Source organism: Callorhinchus milii, unplaced genomic scaffold (assembly GCF_018977255.1).
Source record: "Callorhinchus milii isolate IMCB2004 unplaced genomic scaffold, IMCB_Cmil_1.0 Scaffold21, whole genome shotgun sequence".
Lineage (NCBI taxonomy): Eukaryota > Metazoa > Chordata > Chondrichthyes > Chimaeriformes > Callorhinchidae > Callorhinchus > Callorhinchus milii.
This window is the reverse complement of record NW_024704762.1, coordinates 2324096-2344172: the sequence shown is the minus strand read 5'-3', so window position 1 is coordinate 2344172 and position 20077 is coordinate 2324096. Positions and strand designations below refer to the sequence as shown.

The window sequence follows — 20077 nt, the reverse complement described above, 5'->3', positions numbered from 1 at the left end:
AAAAGAGAAGAGAGTGTCTCCCAATCCCCCAAATAAAATTGGTCATTCATTTCACAGCTGTTTGTGAGACATTGCCGTGTACAAATTAACTACTACCTACAAAATACACAGTCGCTGTACCTACAATAAAAATCCTCTCAAGTACTTCAAGACTTATTTCTGATGTGAAAAGCACTGAACCAAATGCTAGGATTTAAAAAAAAATCCTGCATTTGATACAATACCTTTCACGTCAGGAGTAACCTTTAATGCGCTTCACAGGATTTATTGTAAAGTGTAGTAACCGTGTTTTGAAGGGAATATTTGAGCGCTAAGAATGCACTGTAAATTTCTGCGATTCAATGATTTTTTTGAAGGCATCAAATTGACACTTAAACAGGTTTGTGCTGAGTCTGTTCCGCATGACTGCTACTCTTTAAAGAGATAAAGTCTATTTTATGATCTCTGTGGTTTGTGCATTTCTCAAGTCAAAAATAGTCTGTTGACAACCACATCGCTACGTCGCTCAGCATTTTAAAAGTCTTGATCATAGCCCCACACTTAATCTCCGCAAGGAAAGCAAATTCATCTTATAAAAAGGATTTGCTAAGTTTAGCATAAATAGGCTGATCCCACTGGATGGGGAGCCCATAACCAGGGCACACAAGTGTAAGAGAGCAAATAGGGAATCTAAAAGAGAACATAGGAGAAACAACTTCATGCAAAGGGTAGTGAGATTGTGGAACTCGCTGCCTGAAATGCTGGTTGAATCAAATAGCTAAATATCCACACAAGGGAGAGGGGAAGAGAAGGGTATGGGAGGGAAAATGGAGTGGGTAAGAACTTGTGTGGAGTATAAACACCGGCACCGACTAATTGGGCCAAATAGCCTGTTTATGTTCTGTACACAACACTATGTAATAAAATGCTGAACAGTGTTCAACCCTGACCTCTCTGATGTTTGCTCTAATCGAAATCCCCTGCTCCTTCCCTCTATCCTCTTATTCTCCTGTTCATATTCCCCTTTGTAAACGTCGGGGTTCTCAGTTTCAAGAGACACTCGTGACAAGGAGCTCTACACGCTAATAGCTCGCTGTGACAGATCAATGCCAACTACCTCTCACCTCCTCCAGTGATGAGTCTGGAGTTTATATTCCCTGGTTACTGATTTCCCACCTGGGGTTATAATCCTCCAATACTTATCCTCTCAAAGCCTTTCAAATTAAGTGCTTCCTCCTCATGAAATAGATTCATTTCTGCACTCAGAATTTGTTTCACCAAACTTCCAGTCTTCACTAGGGAGGTTTGGATGATGAAGTCTCTTTGGCCCATTTGATCTGTTCCCTCCCGAATGCCCACAACCTGCCATCGTTGTATGACAGCCATCAAGCTATTTCTTAAAGGAGTCCCAGTGTCCTGGCCTCAACCACCCCTTCCTGCTAACCCTGTTTCGGTTGTTGTTAATAATATTAATAATAATAATCATCGCATTTTAAATCGTGCCTTTTCACATTTTCGAGACGTCTCGACTGTATATTTTGTGGGCGAAACGGTTAATTACCCTCTGGGATTAAGAAATACTTCCCGGTGTCTGTCCTGAAATTATTATAGAGTGTTATTGACAAACCACAACTCATCTCTTGTCTTGTGTATGCTGTCTGTACATTATTCAGGCTGCGTGCTCGAATCAGATTGATACCTTTTTGGTGGATGAATAGTGTGTCGTGTGGGCATGTGATGGAGAGGGGGTTTGAAGGGGGAATGGGGATAAGGTGGGGTGGTGGGATTGAAGACATCTCCTGGCTTTGTAAACCGGCAGAGGCTTGATTGGCCAAGTGTCAGCTTAGACTATGCGATTCCAAGTCACTTCTGCACTGTACTGTAGCAGTGTTCTACATTTTTCAATGTTATTGCAAAATTCACTGAAATATATCTGAATTTATCCCAATGACAGCTCACTTGGTGAATCCATTGTGTGCTCTAAACACAGACCACAGAGTAGTACTCTGTGATGAGGGAGCTGATCTCAGCCAACCAAGGGAGGGCAGTACATTACACTCAGGGAAATTAGGCTACAGAAGGGTTAAATGTGCCAGCCTTCAGCCTTCTTGGTTGGGGGCTGGACTGGGCTGCGATGTGACTATAATGATAATAATAATAATAATCCTTGCATTTGATACAGCGCCTTATCACGTCTTCGAGACGTCTCAAAGCGCTTCACTGGATATACTGCGTATTTAGCGGGCGAAACGTGGCAGCCAATTGTGCACAGCAGCGTCCCACACACAGTCGGGGATTGAGTGATCAAATTCTTGAATTTATTTATTTATTTATTTCGTTATTTATTTATTTATTTTTGAAGGGATTATTACCCTGGTCAAGCGATCCGCCAGTCGAATACCAACCAGGTTCCTACTCGCTGCTCGGTAAACATGTGTGGAGTAAGGAAACTTGCCCAACTTTTCGCCCTGCCCGGGAATCGAACGCAGGTTGAGGCGAGTGCTCTAACCACTGAGCTACAGTCTTACAGGTGAAATATCACTGAGCGAGGAACTTAAGAATAGTTTGAACCTCCGTGAGACACAGTAGATCTTCAACACAGGAGGGGGGCCTCCAACCCCCTCACCACAAGCCCGCTCCTTCATCCCCTCTCCATCTCCCCTGCCCCACTCCTTCACGACCAAACCCCATCTCTCCATTCTCCCGCCACCCCACTCATTTTCCCACCTCCCACCTTCCTCTCGTCCTGACCTCCCAACCCTCAAACTCCCCCACACTACCAACCCAAACCCCGTCATCCCCTCTCCGACCCACTTCCTCTCTGGCCCCCCACTCCACTCCCTCATAGACCCTCGCTCCCCAACATGCCCTCCCTGACCCTCTCAGCTCCCCAGTCCCTATTCTCCTCCTGCCCCCTCACCCCCCACCCTCTCCCTCTCTCCTCTCTCCCCCCCCTCCTACCCCGGGGTACTCACAGTCGGGCGAGGCGTGGCTGAGGGGTCCGCTGTCATCCGGGAAGGTGGCGGCAGCCAGCGCGGAGATGGCGGTGAGGAGCAGGCAGCCGGCCGGCCTCATGGTGAGACAAGCCCACAGCCTGGACGTCTCTTCAAACACGTCTGTGGGCAAAGAGACAAGAGACCGAGAGGGTCAGCACAGCCCCCAACCGCGGGCCATCGAAAAGCGTTTGTGAGAGAGAAAAAAAAATGCGGTCACTCAATTCACGACCGTTTGCAGAGTATTGCTGTGCCGGGAGGGAGAAAGGACCTCGGGTTAACATGCTGACCGCTGGCAAAGGCCACTCTGTGGCCACAGTGTCTCGCTTTCTCTGATGTTCTGTGGGTTGGGAGTGTTTCCATTTCCTTTCCAGCCGAGGAGAAACAGAGTGCGCTCATGTCCCTCCTCTTCGACCGTGCTTTCGAACTCCCTGCTTCCCCCCCACCCTCCCCGATCCTGACCCCTCCCAGTTCGGGTCCGAAACTCCGACTGTCCAGCGCCCTGGGACGTCCTCCCAACGTGAAAGGCGCTATAAAAATACCATTTGGTTGCTGTTGTTGTATTGCAATACAAGTTTTATTTAGACATACAGCATCTTTCACGTTGGGCTGATTATCAAAACACTTGATGACTGAAAGCGATATTATAAAGGTAGGTTTGAAAGGTGGGAAAAGTGGAAAGTGAGGTGGAAGGACTCCAGGATGGATTTCCAGACAACAGGAGTAGACTGGCTGAGAGATCACCCCACCACACCGAGGCTGAGGGTATGAAGCAGGCCGGTCGGTCAGGTTGTGGGAGGTCACAGAGGTAGGGTCGGGCAAGACTGCGGAGAGATTTAAAGGTTAGGACGAGACCTTGAACTCGATCCACTGGGGGATGGGGAGCCAGTGGAGCCGGGCGAGGGTGGGGGTGATTTGACTCTCGGAATCTAGTGCGGGAAAGGATACGAGCTGCAGAGTTCTGGAAAGAGCTGGGCAGTACAGTGAGCAGAAGACTGGCATACTCACTGGACAGAATGGATAATAATAATAATAGTCCTTGCATTTGATACAGCGCCTCATCACGTCTTTGAGATGTCTCAAAGCGCTTCACAGAATCCATTGTAAAGTGAATGGACTGTACATTTTGTGGGCGACACGCGGCAGCCAATTGCGCACAGCAGCGTCCCCACAAACAGCCGTGGATTGAGCGAGCAAATGATTATTGTCTTTTTAAGGCAAATGGCGCCTTTTACACCCTGCCACGCGATGCTCTCAGAGAGATAATCAATGCGGAGAGAAACTAGGCACAGAGTGCGGACTGTAGGAACCAAAACCAAGCAGCCCTTGTTCTTGTCCGCTTCTGAAACAATCGCAGACTGGTGGTGTCTGTGTTACAGTTCCTATCGTTATTCAACACAGCGCAACACAACACGATAGTCTAAATCGATTCCCCCCCCTCCTCCCGCCGCTTACTGCTGTTCGGAGTTTGCTAAAGAGCAAACGCACGAGGAAACCCAGGCAGATCTTTACTCACACAGAAACGTCGCCATTTACACACAACCCACCCCCATTTGGTGAGTTCGCCATGGAACATGTCCTGTGACTTTCAGAGGCCTGAGGGAAGCAGGCTGCCCTGGACTGTATCTGGTCACACAGTGATGCACAGGACCAAACCCAGTCACACAAATCCAAACACACTTGAGACTCTGTGTTTATGTTCCTCTCTCTCTCTCTCTCTCGGGGCTGGGATTCAGCTTCAGCAAGAAATTGCCTTCCTTGCGAAAAGTCTTGAACAAATTTTTTTATCCCTCGAGAGAGGAACTAGGCATCAGCTTCGTTGAGAAGCCCAGGAAGAGAAGGGTTAAAGAATTAACTGGTTAGACTCCAGGAGCACCCAACACACTATGGGGTGCCCAAGCCTTGGCTTTTGCCAACCTGCGCCTAATAGTTTCGGAAGTATTTCATTTTAGGTAAGCAGGACGCGTGCCTCCAGGGAGAGAGAGCGCATTCCATTCCAACAACCTCATCGCTGGCATTTCCATGTGAAGGTGGCGTGCATGAAATTCTCAGTTTGACTTGGATACCCTTAAGCGCGGTGATGTGTTAGGACTCCCGGCTGACCAACAAAAAGGGGTTAAAGAGGGCTTCATCACCATCAGAGCTAGACAGAGCAAGGGGAGAAGGTGAGGCAACTCAGGAAATGGCTATTGGGCGAGATCAAGCTCGGGGTTTGAAAGGCTCCAGAGTGTGGAAGGAAGGGAAGAGTGAGGGAGAAGTCCCACTGTCCTGAGGAAGGATGAGCTGGAGGAGGAGATGGTGCAAAGAGTCTGGATTTCAGCCCAGTGAGGATATAGAGAGCAAAGCCCAGAGCAATATCAATAGTAGAGCAGATAGGATAGGGTGCGCGAGCGTGTGCATGTGTGTGTGTGTGGTGTGTATGTCTTAACGTCAGGTGAAGATAGAATGTACCCCCTTATCCCCTCTACCTCAGCACACACACACACACACACACCCACCACAACAACTTGCATTTATATAGCGCCCTCACACAGGGTTGTGTCCCAGAGCGCTTAACACACACAAACACACACGCACCTACGCACACATACATACCCCAAAACACACACGAACACCCAAAAACACACCCACACAGTGCGTCAAATAGTCTTGATAGAACCATCGAAATTTAACAGCACAAAAGGAGGCCATTCAGCCCAACCGTTGTGCTGAATTCAACCCCACTTATCCCCCACACCCCCTTCAAGCCTCTAACCTTCATATGCTTGTCTAGTTCCCCACGGACTCTGTCTCCGTCACCTTACTCTGCGAGTGAAAACATTTTCTCTTAAGCTCCCCGTCCAGATTCACACTTGAACAAGGAGAGTTAGGGTCAGAGACTGGAAGGGATGGATGTGGTGGATCTATGCCTGGACGCCCTCGGGAAGGGAGGGGAGAGAAATAGAGGAAAGACAACAGCAATGAAAAGGAAACATTTGAATATTTCAGACGGTTGCTCGGGGGCAGAGTACACAAACCAAACAGTATAAATGAGGATTAAAAACACGAAGGAAACAGCCGGATTTGCCTGTGCAAAGCTTGGTTCTGGTTGTGCCTGCAGTACATTGCGCGGTTCTGCTGAGTGTAACACTGGGTCCTAGAGACATCGCAGAGGAAAGCAGTCAGGCTGATACCGTTACACAAACGAGCATCGAGAGAAAAAAACTGGGGGGAGAGGCAGCAGAGTGGATAAGGCTGACCCCAGCCTGGCTCGGCGGATAACACTCTGGCTTCTGAGTCGGAAGTTTGTGGGTTCAAACTCCACGTCTTGACTTTGGACATAGTAAACCGTTCAGGGCCTCGAGTCTTTTCCAGCATTCTATTAGATCATAGCCTTTGCTTCATATTCCTTGATATAATAATCCTTGCATTTGATACAGCACCTTATCACGTCTTTGATGTCTCAAAGCACTTCACAGTGAATTGACTGTATATTTTGTGGGCGAAACACGGCAGCCAATTGCGCACAGCAGTGTCCCACAAACAGTCGTGGGTTGAATGATTTTTTTAAAAGAATTCTTAACCCCAGAAAGCGATCTCTAATCGACTAAAAAAACTGGGTTCCTACTTACTGCTGAGTAAGGAAACTTGCCTAAGGTTTTCTCCCGCCCAGGAAGGATAGCCTTTACCTAACAAAAATTATCGACCTCAGTCTTGAAAATCCGATCCAGGATCCAGAGCCTTTAGGGGGAGAGAGTTCCAGATTTCCACTAGCCTCTGTGACTTTGAGCTCACATTGTAGGGCTGATGCTCTAGTGCGGTGCTGGGGGTGTGTTGCATTGGTTGGAGGTACTGACCTTTCGATGAGACGTTAAACTGAGCTCTCGTCTGTGCCTATCCAGGTGGTGGACGTTAAAGATCCCCTGAATCCCCTGAATAAAATTCTTCACTCACTTTACGGTCATTTGCGGGATGTGCGCAAATTGGTTGCCACTTAACCACTGTTAAACACACAGTCACTGCACTCGAAGAAGAGCTTTGAGATGTTCTCCCTATGTGAAAGTCACTGTGATTCTAGTGATCAGTTCTTACGCTGATTACTTTGCAAACAGCACCTCCGGTTATTTGCTACCGCATCAAATCTAATGTAAGCTTTCAGATTTAATGGAGCTTGCCAAAACAGCGGAAAATAAGCAACTGCTCTGATCCACAGCCCTCCCCCCCGCCCCCAAATACAGGAGTTGCTTTCTCAAAACCTCTCCACAGGCAATTTTCTCGGCTTTTCAAACCTGTCTCTGAGATGAAAGAGAAAGAGGGAGAGAGAGAAAATCCTTCACTCTTCCGCTGCTGATCTGGCTTCACTGACAGTTTTCAGCACCGCAGATAAGTCGGTAAGATTGGCATCTGGATCCCCACAAATTAATGTTCCCTGCTGATCCGGTGGGGGTGGTGGGAGAAGGGGTGGCGGGGGCAGAGCAAACTGACGTGTGCCAGGCCTGATTTTTAATGTTCAGAAGCAACGAGAACGAGGGAGCGTCAATAATCACCTTAATATTTGATCATAATCCTTTCACGTCAGGGGAGGGCGTCCCAGAGCATTTCACATGATACACTGTTAAGAAAATCTCCGAGTCAGAAGATTGTGGGCGAAATGTGGCAGCCAACAGCAGTGTCCCACAAACAGTCGCGGATTGAAGTGACCAATTTATTATTTTTCTTTAAAGGAATTATTACCCCTGGAAAAGTGACTAACAACCAGATTTCTACTTATAGGAAGTAAACAGAGGCGTCTGGAGTAAGGAAACTTGCCCAAAGTTTTGCTCTGCCGGGAATGGAACCCAGGTCTCCTGCTTGCGAGGCGAGCGCTCTAACCACTGAGCTGACAGAACTCCTACACGATTAAGTTTAGTTAAATAAGAACATAAGAATTTGCTGGGCGAAATGAGACCAAGGTCCACCTTGTTCGCCTTCCACTATCCTGGCAGTTGCTTGACGTGTCGTGTACCAAACTGATATTATTTTCCAGCCACAATCTATCTAAGTTGTTCTTGAAACAATTGACATTTTCTGCTTTCCCTGTCTCCCAAGGGAGAGCCTGGTTCACACATTTACTACTCGCTTATTGAAGTAGTGTTTCCAGAGATTTGTTCTGAATTTAACCCGGCCGGCGTCAATCGCAGTCATGTCCTCTAGTTCTACTGTTCGGTACAAGTTCTCCAATCCGGTCTGTCCACAATCCTTCATCGACAGTGAAGAACCAGATGGAAATTTCCAACCCAAACAACTAACATTGTGGAGTCACGTAGCTCAAAGGTTAGAGCAATCATCTCGCAGGTGAAAAGACCCGGGTTCGATTCCTGGCAGGGCCAAAAATTGAGCAAGTTTCCTTACTCCACACGCCTCTGTTTACCTAGCAGTAACATCGCTTTTCCGGGTGTAATAATCCCTTCAAAAAAAACAAATAAATAATAATAAATTGGTCCCTAAATCCACGACTGTTTGTGGGACGCTGCTGTGCGCAATTGGCTGCCGTGTATCGCCCACAAAACGTACTGTCAATTCACTTCACAGTGTATTCTGTGAAGCGCTTTGAGACATCTCGAAGATGTGATAAGGCGTTATATCAAATGCAGGTTTTTTTTAATATAATGTATATATATAACACGATCAGCACAAGTGCTGGTGTGGAAATATCTGCCTCGAAAGTGCCTGCAGCGTTCATTAGTGCCTCAACAACAAAGACCTCTTTGGGTGCACATAACTCTATCGTAATCGCAAAATATACTTACTCAACGCTTCAACCCTTCTCCTAAACTAGGATCGACCAATTTAACACTTTAATGTTCAGCAAGTCCGGGAATATTTCAGGTTTACCCGGGCTGGCTATTTTTTTGTGTTAAGAAAAACTTGGGGGTAATAATCCCCAAGTTTTTGAAGGGATTATCAGCCTCAAGTTTTCAGCTAACACACTAAGATGCAAACTCTAGAATCAATCACTCACTCCACCGGCTGTTTGTGGGCTGTATCTTGTGCGCAAATTGATGACTAACCCGTTCACCGTTACAAAATACACCATAACTACCCTTTACGCCCTTTGAGACGTCTGACACTGTGGATTTCTAGGGTTTTACAACAACAACAACTTGCATTAACGTGGATAACGTGGAGCTGTCCAGTGTCGACTGAGCGGAGGGAGCACACCGGTTGGTGAAGTTTTAATAGGTCGCAGAGGTAGGGAGGACCAAGACCATGGAGGGCTTTAAGGGTTCTTCCATGAAGTGAGGTAGTTCCTAATGTATTGGATACAGTTGCTGACCAAATCCAAGATTATTATAATTTAAACCTCTGCACTGCTATATTATTAAGTTAGAAGAAAACAGTCTTTAAAAAAAAAGCCTAATGAGTGTAATAGATAAAGTGCCCTTTATGTTAGAAGGACGTGTCAAAGTGCTTCACAGGAAGGGACTGTGTATTTTGTAGGCAAACTCACCAGCCAATTTGTAATGTTTCCCCAAACAGTCAGGAAGGGAATGAACAAGTGTAGTGACTGTGTATTTTGCAGGCAAAAGTATTAAAAACGGAACAGAAATCGACAACAACAACATGTTACACTCTTGGTTGCCGGTGAAAAGATTTACCGTTGCTTTTTGGGGGGGAGCCAGGTTCCTACTAACTGCCAGGTAAACGGTTACTAGAAATAAGTAAATAAGGAAACTCGCATTAAGGTTTCACCCCACCCGGGAATCAAACCTGGATCCTGTCGTTTGTCAGGCGAGTGGGCTAATCCCTACACTTTTTGTTTTGCCCACAAAATATACACTCAGTTTGCTTTACAGTATATCCTGTGAAGCGCTTTGGGACGTCTGAAAGACACGATAAGGCTCCATATCAAATGCAAGGATTATTATTAATACAGTACGGAACTCCACCTTATTTCGCTGCCTCAGTTTAGCTGAAATCAGTCTTTGGAGTTTACTTTCTCTTAGTCTGTTAGTGTCTCAATTTACAACTGGATGGTTTCCTTTGGGATCTATGTTCGAGGCTTATTTATAATAAATAATAATCCTTGCATTTGATGTAATGCCTTATCACGTCTTCGAGACATCTCAAGGCACTTCACAGAATATACAGTTATATTTATAGCATATATGTATTTGTTCCTTGTAGTTTATCATGTGAGCACTGGGGGTGAGCCTCATTACTCTCCTGCCCAGTGTGGGCAACCGATTTGGCCCAGGAGAGTAAGACACAAACACACACACACACCCACACCCCCACACGCTCACACACAGAAACAGTTCCCTCAAAAACTACCAGCAATACAACTTCAGACACCAACCTTCACAAATGCTGCTCGCATCCCAGAGATATTCCGGTGGCATTCATCATGTCAGAGAGCGCGAGAGAGACTCTCTCTACCCAGTTCGTGCTAGTCATTAATATATGCAGCGAGCACAGGTTTAAGTTTGCTCTGAGTAAATGACATGTGATTAATGAATAAAACATCACTTAAAAACAGAGGCTGAATCCTGCTGAGAGTGGAGAGAGGAGGAGGGAGTGGGGGAGACCAGTGACTGACTTATGTTACCTAGTTATTCAGGTCTTTTACTTACAACGACGACAAATTACATTTATATAGCACCGTTCACGTCGGGAGGACGTCCCAAGCCACTGTCAGAGATTTGAACCCAAAGTATTAACAACAACTACAACCTGGAGCTCACTGGTTAAAGCACTCGCCCCGCAAGCGAGAGGACCTGGGTTTGATTCCCAGCAGGGCGAAACTTTGGGAAAGTTTCCTTACTCCACACGCCTCTGTTCACCCAGCAGTAAGTAGGAACCCGGTTGTTAGTCGATCGGCGGATCGCTTTTCCGGGGGTAATAATTCCTTCAAAAAATATTAATTTTGTCACTCAATCCACGACTGTTTGTGAGACGTCACTGTGCGCGATTGGCTTCCGCGTTTCGCCCACAAAATATAGTCGATTCACTTTACACTATATTCTGTGAAGCACTTTGAGACGTCTTGAAGACGTGATAAGGCGCTATACCAAATGCAAGGATTATAATTATTATCTTGCATTTATATAACGCCCTTCACACAGAGTGCTTAACATTGGTGGAGCCTGACTCCGAGCCAGGGGGAAAGAGGAGGTGACCCTAAGCATGGTCGAAGAGGAAGATCTTCAGTCGTGATCTAAAAATGGGTGTGGGGGGGGGGAAAGGTTGAGGGATTGAGGGAGAGAGTTCCAAAGCTTTGGAGTGCAGTGGCTGAAAGCGAGAAGCTTGCAAACCCAAATCACACCCAGGTTTGCTTCAGACAATTGAAGCCCAGAAAGCGGGGCAATGTTACAGCGAGGTAGATGGAATCCCCTTTTCCCCCTCCGACCCCCAATTACACCCCTATCCACTGGCTTGACCGTCACCAGCTCTAAGGTTCCAACGATGGGTCGAATTGAATATTCAGAGTTCCGATGAAATTGGATCCGAGTTGTCATTAAATCCCCCTTCCCCATCACTCTCCTTCCCCACAACCGCCCGGAAGTTAAATGCAGAGCAAAGCTGCAGTGTATCACGCTGTTTAATTCATTAAAAAGATGCTACACCTCAATTGCACAGGCAATGCATTACCGTGCGTCCATAATTTATGTGGGCCCACTGGGCTCCAGCATTTGAATTAATATAATTAGTTGTTACCGCTAGACCGCTCTGTGCTGTCCTGACACACCCCAGAACAAGGTCACAGGGGCCACAGCTTTATTCCTTATTCATCGCAAACTCAGCAATTAAAACGTTTTTGGAAAGTGCTTATTTAATAACGGCAGAAAGAGAGAGAGAGAGAGAAAAACACAGAGTCATCGATAATAATTCATTAAAACGTAACCCTGTCTCCAAGAGGCTGCTGAGTGTTCTTTCCGCTTGTTTATAACCTGTTTTTTGTGCCTGTTCAGGGCCAATGCACTCGTAGCGTAGCGGTTAGAGCGCTCGCCTCGCAAGCGAGAGGACCCAGGTTCGATTCCCGGGTGGGGCAAAACCTTAGGCAAGTTTCCTTACTCCGCACGCACGCCTTGGTTTATCAGCAGTAAGTAGGAACCCAATTGTTAGTCGATCGGTGGATCGATTTTCCGGGAGGTAATAATTCCTCCAAAAGAAAAAAAGAAAAACGACAAAAGAAATGTGGTCTCTCAATCCACAGCTGTTTGTGTGGACGCTGCTGTGTGCAATTGGCTGCCGGGTTTCGCCCACAAAATATACAGTCAATTCACTTTACAGTATATTTTGTGAAGCGCTTAGAGATGTCTCGATGACGTGATGAGGCTCTGTATCGAAGGCAAGGATTATTATTGTACACCCACCTTATATTGACCCTTTCCCTGCCCCTGTCTCCCACTGGGGACCAAGTGCTTACGCCCAAGTGCAGACCAAGTCGTTCAGGCCAGAACCATCCTGGCTTTGATCACCAGTCGACCTTGAATTACCTGCTCATGGTGGGTGGGTGGACAGGAGGGGGGAGCTACAGGGCGGAGGGAAATTTGGGGAGCAACCTTTTCTCTCCCCCTCCAACACTGGGGATCAGCCTCATTGCTCTCCTCTGACGGTGTCTCTAACCGTGGAGTCCTGTAGCTCAGTGGTTAGAGCACTCGCCTCGCAAGCGAGAGGACCCAGGATCGATTCCCAGGCGGGGCGAAACGGAAACACTGGGCAAGTTTCCTTACTCCGCACTCACGCTTCTCTTTACGTAGCAGTACGTTGGAACCCGGGTTGTTAGTCGATTGGCGGATCTCTTTTCTGGTGGGTAATAATCCTTCCAATAAATAAAATTTAAAAAAGTAATAATTTGGTCACACAATCCACGACTGTATGGGGAACAGTAATGTATTATCATTATTATATATAACACTGGAGTCAACTTTATCGCTCTCCTCTGAAACGGTCTCGAACACTAGGGATGAGTACTCCAGTCCCATCTGAAGAAACTGAGGATAGGATTGAAAGGTTACCTGTCATCATTGATTGGAAACTCCCTGTAAATCATCTGGCTCGTTTGGATTAAATATTAATATAAAGCTACAGGTCACTGCTGCTTATGGTACATCACAGCAGCAAATAACAGTGGAAATCCAGATGTGAGTCTTTCCACTCTAACAGCTGTGTGTGGGCGTAGCTCAGAGCTTACACCAAGGCTGCCTTGCAGTGCAGTGCTGCATTATAATAATCATAATTATTATTAATAACGATAATAATAATCCTTACATTTGATACAGCGCCTTTCACCTCAAGAGGTCGTCTCAAAGTGCTTCACGGGATTTACCGTAATGACAGTGTGTTTGTAGGTTCAGTGCAGTCAAGTTGCACGTAGCAACTAATACTTTCCGGGATTAGGTAAGCAGGAAGCGTCCCTCCAGGGAGAGGCAGCGAGAGCGAAAGAGAAAGAGAGAGAGAGAGAGAGCACATTCCATTCCAACAATCTATCTCTGGAGTTTCCACGTGTAGGTGGGACTCATGGAATTCTCAGCTTGGGTTTGGAGACTCTTAAGCAACGGTGATGGGTTTCCGCGTATGCCAGACACCCGGCCGAGCTAAAGAAATATTAAAAAAAATGTTCCAGATACAGCCACGAACTGAGTAACCAAATTTATTTGGGGGATCGTTGACCAGGGCATCGGGAGAGAGAGGGAAAAACTCCCTTCTCTTGACAAACAGTACCATGGGATCATTAATGATCTCCCTTCTGAACAGGCAGAAGGGAGATCACTTTAGCATCTCATCCGAAGGACGGCACCTCTGACAACACAGTGTTCCCCCAATACTGCACGGGAACGTCAACTCCCATTGTGGGGCTTGAACCCACAACCTTCTGATTCAGATGTCAGCGTGCCACCACCGAGCCAGGCTTTGTTAGAGGCTCCATCCTTCGGATGAGATGTAGAGTCTTGTAGCTCAGTGGTTAGAGCACTCGCTTTGCAAGTGAGAGACCTGAGTTCAATTCCAGGCAGAGGGCGAAACCTTGGGCAAGTTTCCTTACTCCACACAGAGCCTAATAATAATCCCTCCAAAACCCAAAACAATAATAATAATTGGTCATTCTCAATCTATGACTGTTTATGGGACATTGCTGTGCACAATTGGCTGCCGCGTTCGCCCACAAATATACAGTCAATTCACTTTACAGTATATTCTGTGAAGCGCTTTGGGATGTCTCGAAGACGTGAAAAGCGCTATATCAAATGCAAGGATTATTATTATTATTTAAAACAAGGTCCTGCCTGTGCTTGATCAGATGGACGTTAAAGATCCCACCCAGAGAATGCCAAACAGAAGGGAGTTTCTCCCGGTTTCCTGGTTGACATAGAAAATTGATCATTCACATCGTGGCTGTTTCTGGGACATTGCTGTGTGCAAATTGAGAAAGGGTGGAGGGAGGGGGAGGGGAGGGGGCATGGGGTTGGGGAGGGGGAATAAGAAAAGAAAGGCTTTAAATAATTTTTTTGCTCTCGAGACAAGCTGAGTGACTCTTTCACCTCAGAGTGAGCGGAGAGTGACCCAATTTCCATTCGGTCCTTGAGGACGAACAGAAAAAAAACTGGGACAGAAAATGAGAATCTCTTGCAAACTCATCAATAATGAATCAGCTTCTGGGATCCCAGTGACTGGGCAGAGAAGCCGAGGGAGGGGAGGGGAGGGGAGACAATGTCTGAGTGCAGGTCATGGGCCAAAGGTGAGGACCATTGACTACACTTCCTTCTCAATGGTTGGGGTTTCGATGGGGGGAAAGATCCTGGGTGCCAGACCACAGGAAATGGTCCTCACAGAAGCGACGGTGCTAATGGCTGGTCCGGCTCCCAGTCACGGACCACGTCTGTCCCGGCTCTGGGCCAGCGTCACACGGAGGCCACGGACAGCACAGAGCACACACGCGTGGGCCCGGAGCTCAGCAACACGTCAACCCCCCCTCCCCCCCCGCCCCCTGCCCCGGCTCGGCAGCCCGGGAGCAACGGCCCGTCACAGAGACACCGGGGGGGAGGGTGGTGGGGGGGGCGAGACTCCCCGGCCGCCCGGGGCATTGACCGCGCTGCATTGCCGTCCGCGTCGCGTTTAAAAACGAACCAAACCGGCGGGGCCTGACGGCAAAGCTCCTCACAGCGCGGCTTTGAAACCCAACCCAGCGGGTGTCGTGTGGACAAAACCCCAGCGTCTCACACGCAGGTGTGGGGGTGGATGGGGGGGGGGAGATAACGAACGGCAGCCAGGACATGGGGAGGGAGGAGGAGAAACTGCGGAGTCTTAACCCTGGGGAATAATTTACTCCTCGAACAATTTACCCCTCGGACCCATTTGCCCCCTCAAGGTCACATGGAATAGTCTTTCAAACTCTCCATTGAGAGGTTTCAGCCTGGACCTCTCGTCTCCGAGTCAGAAGGTCCGGCGGTCAAACCTCCCACGTCCCACGGGATGTTGCGCTAACAGTCGGGTGGATGTTAAAGATCCCGCGACAATGTTCGGAAGGAGTCACTTACTTTAAGGCTGTCTGTTGCTCGTTGCAAACTGACTGCTGGGTTTGATTACTTGTACGTAGCAATTAAGTGTGAAATGACTGGAGACATCTCACGGTTTTAGGGGCTGTAGGAAATGTAAGGATTATAATGATTTGAATGCCAATTTCTCAGTGCAGTGATCTTTCCCCCAAAGGTCGCTTCGCACTGAAAACCCGCCCTGAGCACATAATGATAATAATAATAATAATAATCCTCGCATTTGATACAGCGCCTTATCACTTCTTCGAGACGTCTCAAAGCGCTTCACAAGATATACTGTAAAGTGAAGTGACTGTATATTTTGTGGGTGAAACCGGCAGCCTCACAATTTAAGCCTAACCCTAACCCTTTAACAGACATGGACACCTCTCTCCTTCTCACACGCGCGCACTCTCACACATTCTCACCCACTCTCGCACGCACACACAAACGCACGTGCGCCCACTCACACGCGCCCAGTCACGTGCGCACACACAATTCTCCCAGACACACACCCACTCTCATTCTCATGCTCTCGTGCACACGCGAGCTCTCTCGCTCTCTCGTGCTCCTGCACGCCCGCACGCTCCCGCGTGCCCGCGCACTCTCTCACGCGCTCTCTCACTCTCGCGCACTCACACAGGATTGCTCTCTCGCTCTACCCAACAGAGAAAAAAAAGGTGTCATTTAAAACAAATCTAATAATGACTCCAAAGAAACCCCCACCGCCACACACTCTCCCCCGCACCCCACACACACTCTTCCCCCCGCCACACCCCCTCCCCCCGCCACACCCCCTCCCCCCCCCACACACACTCCCATCTCCCCACAACCCCCACACCCACAGTTGCTTTGCACTGGATCAGCGAGGGAGGGGCTCCGAAGAGATGTAAATCGAGGGCTTCAAAAGCTGTGAGTGACAGGTTATTCCCCGTTGACTGGTAAACCGAGGACAAGGGAACGCTGATCCCAGGCTCCTGACGGGAAGAGTCGGAGCGTGAGCGGAAAAACCCACCTCGTTCTTGGTCGGTGAAGCCGACAATAAGGCTCTGGGCTTACTTGAGCGAGGAGGGCACGGAGGTGAATTACCCTCTTAAGTTCTGCGACCCTGCCCTGCCTGAGGGGCAAGTTGTTGTTGTAGTTGCTTATGAGCAGGTCAGGACACAGGGCGAGGGAGACTACCTGGTTACCATCCATCTGAGCTGGCGAATGAGGCCTCGGTTTAACGTCTCGGGTGAAGGGCGGCATCTCTGATGACCCGATTCTGCTCCTCCCTTCCTCCCTCCCTACTGCCCTCAGCCCTGGAGACTCAGGCTGAACCCCAGAGCCCTAATGTGGGACTTGAAGCCACGGACTTCTTACTGCGGGTCCCAGAGCGCTGGAGTTCTCTCTCTGCGTCCTGTCAGGACTTACCTGGGTGAGTGGGTGGGGCGGGGGTGGGGGGGGGTGGGTGCAGATGCCCGTCCGGACAAGTCCTGTCCTGGCGTCTCCAGGGCAGGAGCGCGGCGAGGTTCCTGGTCGCTGGTCTTGGGAAGCGAGAGAGAGAGAGAGAGAGAGGGGGTGGCAGACGGAGAGAGGGGGCAAGGGAGAGGCACTGAACCGAGGCAGCTTCTGGAGACTGGAGCACAAGTCCAGGCGAGCTGGCGGGCGGACGTATGTACTGGTGGAGTCTCCGAGCAGTGACCAGTTGCCTCTCAGGACTCAAGGACTAAAGCTCCCGTCCTCGCTTCTCCCCCCTTTAAACTCCTGGCTGTCAGGATTAGTTGTCCCGCTGCTGCTCCGAGAGGAAGCGGCCACATTCCCACAGGCTCCCCTTATGTTCCTGACGATTCCTGCTCTGAGCCGGAGAGGGGAGGCGAGGGGAGGCTGGACGAGAGCTTGTTATTTATTGAGTGACCCGCTGCTTAATCTCTCCTCAGCTGTCCTCGCGGAGAGACGGTTAACGTTTCAAGAAGGACAATTTGACTGTTGTTTACCCCACCAGGTCCCCTCTCCCCCTCGGGACGGCACATCCTCTCGCCCCGGAGACACGCAGTTGTCCGATGCTGAACAGCTGTATCAGATAAGCCAGCTGTGAGGGCAGAACGGGAACAGCTGAAAACAGCTGCTGGAGAGGGAACCGAGGCTGGAGGGTCTGCAAGTCCAGTGGGGAGCGAGTCGCTCTGAGACGAGCATCGGGGAGTCCTGTAGGGTAATGGTTAGAGCGCTCGCCTCGCCCCCAGAGCACCCGGGTTCAATTCTCGGCCAGGGGCGAAATGTTAGGTGAGTTTCCTTACTCCACAAAGCTCTGTTTACTCAGCAGTGAGTAGCAACCCGGTTTGTCAGAGGTGTCGTCCTTCGGATGAGATGTTAATCCGAGGCCCTGCCTGTGCTTGTTCAGGTGGAAGCTAAAGTATGTTCGGATGGAGCAGGGAGGACGGGAGTTCCTCTCTCCCCGCCATGTCCTACCCAACGATCCCCAGAGGAAAAAAAATCAGTTATTCGCTTCTTGGCTGATTGCAAATCGGCTGCTGTATCAGCCTCCAAAAATACACAGTCAATGTACATTCACCTTCAATGCCCTCCATGGCCTTGCTCCCCCACCCCTACTTCTGCGACCACCTAAAGCCTACCATTCCCCGCCTCCTGCCACTCTGCCCCCACGCTCTGGAACTCCATCCCGCAGTCCCTCTGCCTCGCCCCCTCCTTGGCCTCCTTCAAGACCCGCCTCCTCTTCGACCGTGCCTTTGGTTCCCCTCCGTCCCTCACCCCCTGCCCTCCACCCTCCCCGATCCCCAGCTCAAATCCGAAACACTGATTATCCAGCGCCTTGGGACGTCCTCATGATGTGAAGGCCTCTGTGTAAATATAATTATTGTTGTTATTGACAGCTGCTTCTTGTGCAGCTTTGAGGCATTTTGATGGTGTGGGCGCTCATAATAATAACAACCCTGGCTGTCGCGTTTCATCCGCAAAATGCAGGTCACTCCACTCTGCGGTATATTCTGTGAAGTGCTTTGAGATGTCTCAAAAATATGATAAGGTGCTATATCAAATGCAAGGATTATTATTATTATTAATAACAGGCTCAATGACGGACTTGACTGTTTCTCCAGCCCCGAGGATTCTTATCTGGAGGGGTGGGGGGGGGTGTGGAGGAGTGGGGCAGGGGGTCACGGAGGAGGGGAAAGAAGACAAAAGGGAGCTGGAGAACACCTGTTCAATTTGTTCCTGAGGCGGTTGTGAACATCAATAGCTGTTGCTCGATTGGCACCTGTCCAGCTCGCCTCGATCCATGTCCAGCTGTCCACACTGATCAAGGGATTACAATCAACCAGCCAACCCCAGGAACACATTACAGCAGTCGTTTAACACTTTTCAACACAGTAAATCAGGAGAGAGATGATCCCTCCTTCACCCAAGGCCAGTCCAATGTTCACACACGATTTAAGATGAGTTGACACAATGGATTTCTCCTCTGGAACTCAAGAGGCTTCTGCGAATTATTATTGATAATAATAATAATCCTTGCATTTGATGCAGCACCTTATCGAGTCTTCGAGACGTCTCAAAGCCCTTCACGGAATATCCTGTAAAGCGAATTGACTGTGTATGTTGTGGGCGAAACGCGACAGCCGATTGCGCACAGCAGCGTCCGGGTGGGGTGTGTGTGTGTGTGTGTGCACGTGTGAGTGAGTGTCAAACCCATATCTTCCTGACCTAGAGGAGAGAGTGTGACTGACTGAGCCAGGCTGATGCACGAGATTTTTACACAACGCATCCCCTGGAGAGGAAATTGCAACTATCTGCGAGCCATGGATGATTTTAATTTGAAAAGCAAGATTATAATACGAAGCTGTGAAATTGATATTTACAGTGTAAACGGAACACATGGCCACAGCCATCCGAAAATTGGATTCGCAGCCGACTCTCGCAGTGAGAGACGACCTGATATCTAATCAGTAACTGAGAACATGGTTGATGAAATGGGCAGTGATTTTTGCTAACGCACGACTCTTGCTCCGGCTTCATAATAAACCTTGCGTTTGATAAAGCGCCTCATCACATCGTGGAGACGTCTCAAAGCGCTTTGTGGAATAATAATAATAATCCTTGCATTTGATATAGCGCTTTTCACGTCGGGAGGACGTCCCAAAGTGCTTCACAGAACACACTGTAAAGTGAATTGACTGTATATTTGTGGGAATACGCCGTAAGGTGGAGTGACCATGGCTTTTGTGGCGCGAAACTCAGCTGCCGATTGCGCACAGCAGCGTCCCATCACATGCAAGGACAATAATAATCCTTGCATTTGATATTGTGCCTTGTGTCGTCGAAACGTTTCAAAAACGCTTCTCAGGATTTATGATAACTTGCATTCATACAGGAATGATGCCATGAAATGCTGTTTACAGTAAGGTGTAGTGACTGTGTGTTTTGTAGGAGAACACGGTAGTTAATTTGTACACAACAACGTACCACAAACAGCCAGGAAATAAGTGATTAATTTTTACCTGGGGGATTGTTGGCCGGGAAACCGGGAGAGAGAAACTCCCTTTTCTATTCGAGCAGTGCCATGGGATCCTTGATGTTCCACCTGAACAGGCAGACGGGACCTCAGTTAATATTTTA

General features: G+C 48.5%; 1 protein-coding gene across 1 annotated transcript in view; it reads right to left on the bottom strand.

The window, feature by feature from the left end:
- sema6bb (sema domain, transmembrane domain (TM), and cytoplasmic domain, (semaphorin) 6Bb) overlaps positions 1 to 20077 on the bottom strand; it is a 115264-nt gene that overhangs the window by 53912 nt on the left and 41275 nt on the right. Inside the window, exon 3 of the mRNA XM_042342838.1 lies at positions 2955 to 3095. Within this exon, the coding sequence (XP_042198772.1) occupies positions 2955 to 3054 (100 nt within the window). The 5' untranslated portion in view covers positions 3055 to 3095. The remainder of the gene's footprint in view (positions 1 to 2954; positions 3096 to 20077) is intronic.